At 36.0% G+C, this 14,891-nt stretch overlaps 1 protein-coding gene across 3 annotated transcripts in view; it reads left to right on the top strand.

Annotated features, from left to right (window-relative positions):
- Window positions 1–14,891, top strand: part of robo1 (roundabout 1) — a 610,999-nt gene that overhangs the window by 570,894 nt on the left and 25,214 nt on the right. For all 3 annotated transcript variants that reach the window (XM_067776766.1, XM_067776767.1, XM_067776765.1), the window contains 2 exons: window positions 9,096–9,188; window positions 11,255–11,453. In XM_067776766.1, coding sequence (XP_067632867.1) covers window positions 9,096–9,188; window positions 11,255–11,453 — 292 coding nt within the window. The remainder of the gene's footprint in view (window positions 1–9,095; window positions 9,189–11,254; window positions 11,454–14,891) is intronic.

Below are 14,891 nucleotides of genomic sequence, written 5' to 3'. Positions count from 1 at the left end.
AAAGAAATTTTGCAAAAGACTAGATTTGTATTACTATCTATATAAATATAATATAATATAATAAACGTAATATAAGAAATCAGGAATTTCCACGTATTATCAGTGCTTCAGACTTCCTGCTTTTTTTTTTCTATACAGGAGAGGAGTTTCCCATGTGTCCCGTACGAACAATTTAGTTTTTACACTACACTTTTTTTTGGAATAAAACTATTTAAATTTTTTAGTATATTAACAAACCTTAATATAAAATCTAGTAGCATATCCAATTTTTTCCCAATTTTATTGCTTATGCTAAAATTTTTCTATACTCACTGTAACCACAATATCCGGTGATTTTTTGCTGTCCCTTACAAAAGCAAGCTTATTTTAGATTTTTCACATACATATACAAATATTCCAAAAGAATGTTTAAATTTTTATTTAAACACTGGAGAACCCTGCAGACTTCCGTTCCGTCCAAAATACGTTCGCATTACATACATTTCGAAAGTGGGCCTCGACTCCGCTCTTCTCTTCTATGCCTTTCTCTTCTACTTCATCTCGCTCATTTTTTTTTTACTTATTCTTGTTCATTACTCCACTAACCTTCCTCTCAATCCCACTCCCACGCCCACTCCTACTCCGAATCCCACTACCACTTACGTTTGTAGAAAAACCGGTTTCGGTGCTGCGCCATCAACGGTTTGTCTCCAAACAAAAATTGACTGGGGATGTCGAAAATAGTTCCAATACACATAAATTATCCGACCTGTAGGAAAATCAACACAACAAAACGAATCAGAGACATTCGTCATATTACAACTTCTGCAAAAAAATTTATTCAAAAATTATTTCATAAATGTTTAACCCCTGTCTCTTCTCCGTATATTCCCCCTTTCACTTTCCCGATTTTTCTCTCTTCTACTCTCACTTAAATCCTTCCTTAAGAGGAAGGTTGCTCTTATTTTCTTTATCTCCTTCCCTTTTCTAGGTTCGTGCTCTTCCTATCTTTTCCCCGCGTTTACCCCATTTATATCACCATTTCGCCCTTACACTTTCTTTCCTCTCTTTCGACTGTTGTCTGTTTTACTTCCTCTCACTCTTCTCTTTCTCTTCGTCACCGACTCCCACGATAATCTCTTTTTTTTCTCCTTTTCATCCTATGTTTTTTGCTATAAACCTCCTTTCCCCTATCGCTCTTCTTCTTTACCACCGCCTCTTGTTATTCCTCATTAAAACATCCTGTTTGATACTCAAAAGTTACCAGGAGTTTTTGTTTTCGCTTTTACATACAAAATTAATCTATTCGGAAGGTTGCCTAGATAACAAATTTCATGCAAATCGCACCATAACCTAGAGTTTTTAACAGGTCGATCCTTAGTTCACTACTGAGAAAAAAATTTCTCAAATAGTAGGCTAGCAAATTTTAAGCAAAACGCACTATAAATATGTTTTTTTAGAACAGGGGCGCCGGTACACTTCCCGGAAATATAAGAAGATAAACCAAGCAAATTGTGAATCTGAAGCATTCTCAAATTCCTTTGAACACACACACACAAAATTTCAATAAAATCGATCCATTCGTTTGGGAGGAGTTCAGTCACAGAGATGTACTACAAAATTGGAAAAATGCGTACGGTTTTTTTCGTACCAACCGTGGAATGCTCCACTAGGACAAAATATATTAAGAAGGCAGTGGACAGCTTTTAATCTTTTCCCTTACTGCTCCCACTGTCTTTCACTTATTTGTTCTGCATGTGCACATTTTTCAACTTTTTGGACAATTATTTTAAATTCAAAGATAAAAACGTCTAAAGTTACGATAAAGTAAAACTTTGTAGACTTGCAGTTGTCGAAAATCGCTCTGTCTTATAAAAAAAATTAAAATAAGACTAAATTTCAAGGGCGGAAACTGTTATCCCTTTTATAATATAATTCCTTGCAAAACTATTAATTTTGGACTTTTAATATATTTGGATCAAGATAAAAATTATTTTCGGATTTTTATTACCTGAGTCCGATAGAACTAGTTAAACTCGGACTTTTAAAAATAAAAGTCCGGAAATAAAAATTAAATCTGGACTTTTATTTTTTAAGGCCAAAATAAAATCCCGGCTTGATAACACAGAATCAGCTTAGCGGAATTAAACGTTTTTTTTTATTTCGAATAAGCCGTTTCTGTTTTATCAAGCTGGGCTTTTATTTTGGCCTTAAAACTTTTATTTCCGGACTTTTATTTCTAAAAGTCCGAGTTTAACTAGTTCTATCGGGCTCAAAAAATAAAAATACAGATTTTACTTTTATATGTGGACTTTTATGTTCGAAGAATAAAAAGGATGTATGATTCGACATGATATTGCTATAGGGATACCTGAGAACTCAAACATTTTCACCTAGGACAATTTTTTGACCCGAACTTTTTCGACTCCCAATTAAAAAAATAATAATTATTATTATTATATACAAAACGAAATGGAATAAAAAAGCGCAATGTATGATAAATGGGTGCATTCCTGGAGACTTAGAAGATATATATCAACAAAATGTCATACGCCAGATAAAAAAGAAATAAAAGTAAAATAATAATTTTATTAACCGTGCCTGGCGTACCACCATACAACCAAACACTGCTTCTATAGCAACACAAAACAAAGTAATATATTACCTTCCTTTTTTCTTACGCAAACATTTAGTCCCGTTGCCACTCACTGATGACAATCTAACACCAAATTAATTCAAGTACTTCTTCCTTTGCATTAGGTCAATATTTATAGCTGTTAGCAATATTTTAGACACATTTTATTCTTAACTAAAACGTTTTATGTATCATTCCTTGCTGTTGATAACGCAACTGCCATGCATGCGATTGGTGCAACAACAACGTCACACGCTCTCATAGCTCCCTCCATCTTTGCCACACAATGCATGTTCACGCGATAATTGGGCCTTGTTAGATTGCTATACTTTTGTAGCAACTTTTTCACAGGCAACAGCCAAACATGAACAACGGTAGCATGCGATGCTGTCAAGTAGTGTGAGCAATAGTTGCCACATACATACATACATAAATATTGCTGGTCAGTGGTATGGAAAAGTCAACACGGTGCAGCACTTGCAACAACGTAGAATTCAAAAATTGTTGTTGTTAATTGTCGTGGCATAAAAAGTGTCACAAAGATTGCATGCTGATAAGCAGCAGCAGCAGCAGCAGCATCTGCATACTTTTTCTTGAACTTTTTGTATATTTTGAATAACTGTCTGCTATTGTGTGGTTGCTTGCCTTGTGGCACAAACACTTGACTTGATAGTTAGTAGTGGAAGTGGCAGCCCCTTACTTATGCTTGAATGTCTATCTGCAACAAAGATTTAGCAACATGATTTTTGCTAAACGCGTCGATTTTGAATAATTTATGCATGTTTACCATGAGGACAACAAATACAACAAGACCAGCAACAATAATAATTCAACATGTAGCGGTTATAAAAAACATTTGCAACATCTGCAGCCGTAACTTGCATATTTGTTGCATGCAACAAAGCGCCACAAACATACGGTTGACAATCTAATGGCAATCGATCTATGTCCAGCAGCTGCTTATGTTTTATTATTTTTGCTGTTGTTGATTTTGGTTTTTCTACTGTTGCTTTCTTATAGCTCACGCTCTAACAATGGTGCGGCATTATGTTTTGCGGCAAATATACAGAGTGAACAAGAAAATTGCGAAAAGAAGTTTTTTCTATGAGCTTTGTTGTAGAAAATTTAAATAAAATTGAATTTCATAAACACGCGTGGAAGGTAAATGTTGCACCTAAAAAAAGTAACGATAAGTTCAAAAGTATACAAAGGCAACAACAACCCATTTTGCATAAGCACTCACTTATGCACGTTCAATATGTTCCGAGCACTTGCTATCCAAACGTAGGTAGGTAGGTCTAATGTCAAAGCAAAAATATATGACAACATTTTATAATACCACGTTTATGCAAATTGACCGACCGAACAGCGAAATAATTATTACATAAATCATTGTTATTTCCCTCTATTTTCCTAGAGATATTTGCAAGCTTTATGAAAAAACCTGTCGGGACATCAATCCATCTTAATAGAGTTTTTTAGTACCCCTAACAAACTCTCTCAGCTGAGAGCTTAGGCCGGTCAATTAAGATCTCACGTAGACTGAATGCTTCCATAGTGCTACCAGAATTAGTTTGACGACCAAACTGAAGAAGAACCCCTATCAGGTGCCAGGACTTATGTTAAAAAATAACTCCGTTCTCTTGGAAAGTACTAGAAGTTTTCTTGGACTTAGCCCAATCGTTCCATAACAAGGGTAGGCACCTTTCTGTTGGTTTGAGGGCTTAGCAGAACTTCATAGTGCCCGACTATGAGGCGAAGCGGTTTAGGACTGGCATCTACGCCGTTTCGCCTCGCAGAAGCCTATCCCATAATCCAGGGTATTACGAGGACCGTGCCTATTGCACGATTTACAGCCAGGGGATAAATTCGGCTGTATTCCAACGGAGCTTTCCAGATATCGGGCCACCTCGGAAAGTATTGATGGCCTTACCATAGTAAGTTGCGCTGCTGTGGCGGACGGTTCTTTCACCGTATTTAATACTGGACCGCTGAGCCCGCCTTGTCGAGCAGGTGGTCATACAACCAAGATGAACGACTCAATATCTAATAGCAATAAGGATGATTATAAGGGGAAGAGTTTTGAGGTAATAGGACATCAAATTCCCTTATTTTATATTTATATTAAAATACCCCGATTTGACATAACCAATAAACTTATGCAAATTTCTGTAACGTTATTGTACAAAATTTCATACTCGTATGTTGAATAACCAATGTGTGAATTTGTTTCATGTTCTACTCTTAACTACTTTGCTGCACAAATTGACTTGAAGTAAAAACTATGTATATTCATTATAAAGTCATTAAGGTTGACAATAAACACATTTAAATGCTATTTAAAACAGCACAAGGCGCAGAATTTTCTCCCATATTATAACATTGCGTAATGGCAACTCTACGGAAAATTTACATTTCATATAATATGTTAACATGACAACAATAACTCCCATCAGCGTATTCAAATATAGTAAAAATGCGTTTTTCAGCTGCAAAATTATTTATTTTTTACCATATTTTAATGAAACCGAACTACAAGATTGCTGCCAAATATATTTAAAGTGAAAAATTGAATCGAACACAGAATATATATAAATGCAAATAGCGCACAAAACACATGACGCTGCACAGTAGGACAGACTGCAGAACTGTGTGGATAGAAGCCGGAAAAGTTATTTAAGGAAATTGGTTTATGTACATTTTTCCATCATCCATTTTTCCCATTTCCATTTACAAGGGAAACACTTTCAAACAGTCGAATCAGGGTTGATATTAGTTGCGGAAATTGTAGATTGTCGAAGAAAACACATACAAAATATCAACAAAAATCATAATTAGCCCCAAAAATTAATGGGTTTAAGAAAAAAATTATTAGTTTGGAGCTTAGAATAAAACCTTTTATCTTTCGTGTTTATTTGACATTCGATTTAAAAAACTTATGTGTGATTATTTTAGGGCCTGTGAAGCGCCATATTGCCCTCTGATATCGTATATCAATTAATAAATGTCTGCTGATATAGAGACATTGCAAGCCAACAAAATATTGAAATGGTTTCTATCAAAAATTTACTAATCAATAAAATTTAAATTTAGTAACAAAAATAGCTAATGTTAATTCCAAAAAATAATCATCTATCTCAGTCCAATATCATTCTAAATTGCCTCATTGTTTTTTAAATTCTCTGCGGAATCTAAAAAGGGATTTTTCGGACGGAGGTGAACAATAATCTGATCAAATTAAGGGACATTTTGTTATAGAGTTATCGGTGCATATTTTATATAGAGTTCCGATATAAGCGACTTTTTATAAATCTCAAATACATAATTTATTGGATATACACAAACAAAGTTTCACAGTTCTTGCTTTCAATATGAGCTAGCATTGATAATTTTTTTTAGCCAACTGTGTATGCCACATACGTATTCCTTTCGTAAAATTTCAAGTTTGTAGCTATCAAAATGAGGAAGAAACTACGAAAACTCTGATCTGAAAAATCGGTTGTATGAGATATATATTACATATACGATAGTTATTAACAATTAAGGTCCGATCCCGTCGGGTCCGACATATATCCAATTGTCGTTCAAAAAGTCAGACAGATGGGCAGATATACATGGCTAAATCAACACAATCGTTTTGGCATATTTGTTGGTAGTTCTATCTATTCTCATTAAATGACTTACAATTTTTCTCACCAAATTTATATACGATTTCATTTTCATGAGAGATATAATTAAGCTTGTTTAAGTATTTACATACATTATTCGGTTAAGTACGAGGGACTAATTTTATGCTCGTATAAATGACGATCAATCCCACTGTATGCCCTGAAGTATGCAATAAATTTACTTAAGCAGCTAATTAAGTGGGGCGGCGTTTGTGCTGTCAGATAAAAAGGAACTTCAAGTTGGGGCGGTCAAATTAAATACACAGATACGATATAATTAAAATCTTCATTTACTTTTGATGTATGTATGCGCATGCATACAAATGCATGCACACATATGTATATTGACATTAGAGGAGGTCGATGCGTTCAAGCAAAATTTGCTGCAGATGCTGTAAGTTTCAGAACCATTTATTTAAAAATGGAAAAATTAAGAACTTGAACACGTATGTGATTCTTAATTCGAGAGCAAGTTTGAAAACACTTTTCCCCACGCCAATCTTTTCGTCCACCAGTTATGTAAAATATCGCAACCAATTTAAAACCTACAATCACTTCTTAGTACTTAATTGCAATGAGGTTTTGCATACAATCGTTGATTGTATAATAATTTTTTATATATATGTACGTGATTGTAATCACGTTTCATTAAACAATCATTGATTTCAAGTATGTCTTGGCTACAATCATTGATTATCCAAATTTTTTTATTGCAATCAATCACACAGAGGAACCTTTTCTTATTTTGTAAAACCTGTTTTACCGAATACGGTATCGGAATAGCTAAACAACAGCAGAAAACTGAAATGGAGCATGGTATACTTTATAATGCAAGACTTCAATCAGGTATATTTCAGCATTTTCTCCAATATAGGCGCAAAGTTCAGCCTCACTCTAGATTTCTGCTAACGATTTCATGTTAGTTAATAAGTTATTCAACATGCCTTCAAAATCAAAAAATAACCGCTTGGTGCAATCTCCATGACAGTATTTCAAACATTTCTAATCGTAAGTAGGCATATACGTACACAGATGTGCATGGGATGTTTCCAAGTCCCAAATGATTGCATATTTGATGATTGCAATCTTAGTATTTGCTTGCGTGTCTTAGTTCATTGCAATCATGCTGATTGTATTTTCTACAATCACAAAAAAAGCAATCAAATTTGACTTCAGTCAAATAATCTAAGCAATCATTGGTTCTAAATCGAAATGATTGTAAATTTTGACCATAAATTTGGACACTAGAAGTCTAAGTAATAGAGTTTCTGTTCTCTTCCCCGTCCATCTCTAGTGCAAATATTTAACCACGTTTTAATTTCATCTGACCGTTTAAAATTCAAATTTACGCGCATTCAGCAGTCTTTAAATTTTTATACTCAGCGTCCTTTGCACACAGAGTATAGAAAATTAGAAATATTTTGGACAATGGGCGTGGCACCGCCCACTTTTAAAAGAAGGTAATTTAAAATTTTTGCAAGCTGTAATTTGGCAGTCGTTGAAGATATCATGATGAAGTTTGGCAGGAGCGTTACTACTATTACTATATTTGTGCTAAATAAAAATTAGCAAAAGCGAATGAAGAACACGCCCACTTTAAAAAAAAAAATTTTTCAAGTCAAATTTTAACAACAAATTTTATATCTGTACAGTATATAAGTAAATTATTTCAACATTCAACTCCACTAATGATATTGTGCAGCAAAATACAAAACTAAAAGAAAATTTGAAAATGGGCCTGGCTCCGCCCTTTTTCAATTAATTTGTCTGGAATACTTTTAGTGCCATAAGTCGAACAAAAATTTACCAATCCTGAAATTTGGTATGGGCATAGACTCGATGACGTTAAATGTTTTCTGTGAAAATGGGCGAAATCGGTTGAAGCCACGCCCAGTTTTTATGCACAGTCGACCACCTGTCCTTCCGCTCGGCCGCCAACAAGATAACTTGAGCAAAAATCGATATATCTTTACTAAAGTTAGTTCACGTACTTATCTGAACTCTCTTTATCTTGGTATAACAAATGGCCGAAATACGATTATGACCGCGCCCACTTTTTCGATATCGAAAATTACCAAAAATGAAAAAATGCCAAAATTCTATACCAAATACGAAAAAAGGGATGAAACATGGTAATTGCATTGGTTTATTGACGCGAAATATAACTTTAGAAAAAACTTTGTAAAATGGTTGTGACACCTACCATATTATGTAGAAGAAAATGAAAAGGTTCTGCGGGGCGAAATCAAAAGCCCTTGGAATCATGGCAAGAGTACTCTTCATGGTATTACATATATAACTAAATTAGCGGTACCCGACAGATGATGTTCTGGGCCACCCTGGTCCACATTTTGTTCGATATCTCGAAAACGCCTTCACATATAAAACTATGGGCCACTCCCTTTTAAAACCCTCATTAATACCTTTAATTTGATACCCATATCGTACAAACACATTATAGAGTCACCCCTGTTCCACCTTTATGGCGATATCTCGAAAAGGCGTTTACCTATAGAACTAAGGATCACTCTCTTTTAAAATACTCATTACCACCTTTCATTTGATACCCATATCGTACAAACATATTCCAGGGTTACCTTAGGTTCATTTTCCTACATGGTGATTTTCTCTTATTTTGTCTCCAAAGCTCTCAGCTGAGTATGTAATGTTCGGTTACTCCCGAACTTAGCTTTCCTTACTTGTTTTTTTGTTTTTTCTCTTAAGTATTTTCAGCAGATTCTGGTCGTTGCCTTTTATCATATTTGAGTTTCCAGTTTAACTGATTAATAAACATTTGTTTCATTTTGTTACAGGTTGTCGAATTAATTGATGCCGCAGCCATAAATTCCACCGCTGTACGACTGGATTGGGTAATGCATGTAAGCGCTACGGAGAAATATGTTGAGGTGAGATGAAACGAAGCTCGCGATGTTTGATATAAAAACAAGGGCTCTATTACATCATATCCAAACTCAAAAGTGCAACACATTCTGTATTTATTTTGAACATAAATGTACCAAATTGTTAACGAATTGAGCACTGTTTTCGTTAAAAAGGATCACGGAGGGGTAGTGCCGAGCTTGATAACTGATACCAAGATTGAATCGGCCGTTAAGATTTTCTGTAAAATAAGGTCGCCTCGACCAGATGGTATATATCCTGCCATTATACAAATGTTGCATAGAGTGATCGTCAAATGGCTTAAAATTCATGTACCTCACTCGTGGAGAACTGCTCTTATAGTTTTCTTACCAAAGGCGATGAAGATCGGTCATATGTATCCCAAAGACTATAGGTCCATTAGCTTACCATCATTTTTGCTCAAAACTTTTGAGAGGCTGGTAGATGTGTACATAAAGTCCAAAAGCGATAAAAAACAGTTCTCCACAACACAACATGCCTTCATCAAAGGAAAATCTACAGACACGGCACTACATAGGGTGGTCGCAAACATTAGAAAGAGCCCTGTACCATAGGTGTCTTCTTATACAAGGTTTCCAAACGAGCCATAACCAGATGGATCGGCTGCATGTTAAATTAGTGGACAGCGGCACGCCGCAGGGCTGGGTATTATTAATTCTGCTGCGGACGATGGCTGTCAACCAACTGCCCAGGTGGTTCGACGAGCTATCTGCCAAACTTACGGCGAACGCAGACGACGTTGCAGTTTTCATACCTTCAACAAATAGCTCTTCGGGATACGCATACCTGCGCATCTAATGTCGAGTTGACCGGCAAAGCGGAGAAGAAGGATATGGTCCTGTGTACTAAGAGGTATAAAATCCCAAATTGGAAGGGGCCTAAGCTAGGAGAGGTGACCGTACAAGAAAAATCTTGTACAAAGTATCTAGGAATCATTCAAGTCTGTAATTTGTCGTGAAAACTCAACGTGGAAGAGAGATCGAAGAAGGCTTCGTCGACAATACAATTTTGGAGTGCACGTGGGGTCCATCGTACTCTTTATCTCATTGGGTATTTACAGCGATTGTAAAGCCTATTCCAAATTATGAAGTACTTGTTTGGTGGTCAGCCCCACAAAATTAATTTACTTAAAATAATTTAAGGGAGTATGCAGACTATCAATGACAATAACAACCTCGACTGCTTCACTGTATGCCATTCTGCACGTTCCATCTGTAGACGTAGTGGAACACAGCGTTACCAACTGCAGTGAGTGTATGACGTCATCAATTACTGGACCGTACGCGTGCTTTGAAGGGGCTCTTAGAGCCACAATAGAGATGGAGGGTTAGAGCAAGGGCGGTCTAATGGCAGACGAGGCGATACATGTGTTCACCGATTTTTCCAAAGTAATGGAAGAAGTAGGGTCTGTGGTATATTGAGGTGATGCGGATTTGAACAGATCCTATAAGCTGCCAGATCACTGTAGTGTTTTTTAAGTGGAAGCAGTAGCTGTTACCAAAGCAGTAGGAAGACTCGTAGAAAATAGCTGAAACTGCAGCCGCGTTAACTTTTAAATTGGCAGCCAAGCACCAACTTCGGCAATAATCTTGCATGGCGCAACATCTAAAAGTGAGTTGGAGTTGCACCATATACGTTCCAAGAAGAAAAGGCATGCACACAAGCGCGGGGCTGTACAGTGACGAAGATAATATTTAGGTCTTACAACGTTAGATTACCAAAGTTACACTTATCATTTAAAAGAAAGGACTGTAGGCCCAATTAGGCATATTCAGTGTAGCAGAAGTAGGAAGGGCGAAATGTAAGTGCGAAGTTATTTTATACCACATGTTCTGGTTCTTGATAGTGTTTCTCAGTTTGATCGTTAAGCAAACTCCAGGTAACTCCTTGAGTATATGTGAGATCCTCACGTTCCGGCCAGTTCAACCTAACTTAACCTACATAATGTGGTAATCAAACAATTTAGTTTTAATAACGCTACTTTCTCAATAATTATCTTCACATCCATTGCTTAATATATATATATTTTTTTATGTTATCTTTTTATCAGGGTCTTTATATTCGTTATCGTGATATAAGCGCCAATTCCCAGCAATATAATATCCTAACTGTATTGAATCCATCAATTGAATCGCATGTTGTTGGAAACTTGAAGGAATATACAAAATATGAATTCTTCCTTGCTCCGTTCTACCAAACATTGGAGGGTCAGCCGAGCAATTCAAAAATTGTGCAAACATACGAGGATGGTGAGTAATTAGCGCGAAATTTATTTACTAGAAATGTATTAAGTGTTAAGTCGATGTTCTTATTAGATTTTTACATGACATGTTCATCTTGTGTTGATGATTAGTTGTAATGTGGTTGATGATGGTGATGATAATAATAAGGCAAATGGTTGAAGACCACGCTCGCTTTTTCGTAAAGTTATTACAAATGTCGAAGAAGATTATTGGATAGATAAACTTATACTTTGAATTATTTTTTACAATATTTGAGATGAACCATAATGGTGGTAGATGTAAATTAAGCGATTAGCTTTCAACCTCTGTCACTTTGAGAGCAGTGCTTTTTCCCGCTTCCTATGATCATGTGAAAAAGTTAAATTCACTTCTTGTTGGTATTAACTTTTTCTGGCGACCAAACTTTTGATCATTGAAACGTCCATAATGTCAAAGAGATAGCTCAAAAGAGTATAATTATACTTGTTTAACCTCCAAAGGGTTGACTCTGTAATTTATCCATCAGTAAACTGATTAATCACTATCTGACGCTGAAACAATATGATTAATCAAAATTTGTGATTATTCAGAAAAATGATCAATCAAACTTTTACTAACCGATTCCTAACTAACATTTTATTATATCTGGGGTAGTGTTGTTGATATACTGTATTTAACGTCACCCATACTACCCTGTAGCGAATCGCACTAGCTCTGAACTATAGCATAAATACGCGGTACTAGTTCTGATTCCTCTCCTGCGCTTTAATCTAACAGTTGTAACATTATCCCACATAGCATATGGAATATTGATTAAATTATAAGTCACCACAATGAGACATTTTCGACTCCTTTTGACGACTAAAAACTGTTTAATCAATTCTGTGATCAAAAGAAGACTCGAAATATACTCCCTATTATGAGTGAAATATGATTTATTCAAAAAGCAACAACAAAATGTAAAGCGATCATAAAAAATGATTAAAATAAGATTCCAAATAGACTCTTAAATGTCTCGAGAAAGAATCGCAAAAGCTTTAAAACACACTTAAAAATTATTCCCACAAGACTCATAAATGATGGTAAATATGACTCGAAAAAGACTAAATACTGATTAGAAATATAGGTTAAAAGAGGCTCACCAAGTGTAGTCGCGCGTAGGGTACCATTTTCTCCTGACGAGGGAGTCTTTTCTGATCAGAAAATGAGCGCTTGTATGCTTATTTTGATCATGATGGAGACTCGAAAAAGACTCTAATATGATTAATAATTTCAAAAAATGCTGGGTGGGATGATATCCTACGAAATAACAATTGCCCTTTACAGACCTTTTGATCAAGCTCTTAACTGATTCGGTCATAAGTGGTTCTGAAGTAGTCTCTACATATGATTAATTAATTAATATACATATAGCTCAGATTTCAGCACTCTTGGTAAAAGTGTCGTTAAGAACTGTCGCGCTCTGCAACCTAAAAGCACCAGTTCGCAAGTAGACATTAAACTTCCAGTGCGAGACTGTAGCCTTGCGTGCCAACCTCCTATATTCCCTACAGCGTATTGTGCCCAAATTTAGCTGCGCGTATTATGTTCAGTTTCAACCGAAAAAAGTAAAAAAAAAAATGTTAATTTTTCAACGCAAGGACACACAAATATTTTCGGAGATTAGTATAGCATAGCATATGAACAAGTAAAATTTTTGTTGCTAACTAAATAAACGATCACCAGTCAAAGGTTATCGCAAGCACAACTCCCACCAGGCGACTGATACAGCAGCGAAAAGTTTAAATTTTTAAACTTTAATTGGCACAAAACCTGCTTTAAGGCCTGAATATTATTTTATCATATTCTACAGATAAGCCCGTATGTAAAGAAAATATAGGCAGACACATACAAGCGTACACAGAAAAAAAGTGGTGGCCAAAAGCGGAAATAATGGTGCAAAAAAAAAACTATTAATAAAGTCATGTGTATATATGTGCAAGTTTGAGGCACATAACCGCAAACAAACACAAATACACTGCAGTAAACCCACATTTTATTTAGTTATAAAAAATACTGAGTTGTGATTGCTATAAAGACCAGACCTGTTTCGAAAAATGTGAAGTGTATTGATTTTAGAAACTATTTTAGTAACCCAAATTGGTGAACAAGCAGCCGCAGCTCTTCACGCCGGGTTGCTATGTCCTGATTTAACGCCAGAGTCGACGTTGTCCGATGGTCCTATCTTTTTCTATAAAACTCACCCTTTACGTTTTCATAGTTACTCAGAATGCAGAAAAGTTACAGGGAACTACAGCAGTCATAGACGTCAGCGTTTGCTGACTTTCCGCTTCCCTACTGCGGCACTACTAACACGTGCCCGGAAGTATTTTTCTCAGGATGAGCCCGTCGTTATTCAAAATTTTCTGATTCTGTCCCCTACGGTGCGAAGATTTTCTTATGAAATTACTTATGACATTACTTCATTAAAGTCCCGAGGCACTTACTACTAAAAATTCGACCTATTAGTCAAGTTTGGTTCAAGTTTCAATGTTAAAACAACCCGTAACCAGGGTTCAAGCCATGTGTCTCTCCTCCCAACTCCACTTTTATATACTACAAGCAAATAAATATTTATGTGCATTTTTAACGGAATATTCCCCAAGCATTTCTTCCTGTGTAAAATGTAAATTTTTTACTGCTTCATCCAAGCAGCACCATCACGTCCACTGTTGCCACCTCGTTTTTTTTTTTTTTGGAACAAAAATTATCCGACTTTTTTGCCGATCTTAAAATAATTTTGTATTTCATAGCTTTTTAGCAATAAACTCCCTCCAGTGAAGCTTGCTCACTATGAGCCATATAGCGTGATGCCTATGTAAAAAAAAATACAAGGCAAGATAAACCTCCGAATAGATTTGGGCCAAGCTTCTCTTCTGATATGCGTCATGCTCCTTTTAATTTTTGCTACAAGCTTGCTTCAAACATGTTTTTACGCCGAATCCGATTGTTATCTTCAAGGCAGATGAGTGTTCACTGAGAAGCTTTCCATGCCAGAAATACAAATCACTGCCGAGGGGCGACTCCGCTTAAAAAAACCTTTTTTCCAATTGCAAAACTTGAACCGAGTATTTTCGGTGGGATAGGCGGAACACGTTAACTCCGGATGCCAGTACAAAGGATTGTTCATTTTACCGCTATTACTGCTAGGTTTTTATGCTGCGTACGCTAAGTTCAGACATTTTTCCTGTATCAGTGCCACAGCAACGAAACCAACTTAAGAGTCACGCCAAGATCGATCGATGCTACTTACAGTGCTGCAGGTTTCTCTTTAAAAATCACAGTTCTAAATGGCTCATTATGTATCAATTTTCACCACTGCGCATAGGCTATGACAATATCAGGTTCTCGAGGTTCATTTTTCCCTCCACCGATTTTGGCGTATTATTTTTATTAGTAAAACTTGCAGCGTTATTGAGCGGCTTG

Source organism: Eurosta solidaginis, chromosome 3 (genome assembly GCF_040869045.1).
Source record: "Eurosta solidaginis isolate ZX-2024a chromosome 3, ASM4086904v1, whole genome shotgun sequence".
NCBI classification, from domain to species: Eukaryota; Metazoa; Arthropoda; class Insecta; order Diptera; family Tephritidae; genus Eurosta; species Eurosta solidaginis.
This window is presented reverse-complemented; position numbering and strand designations above follow the sequence as displayed.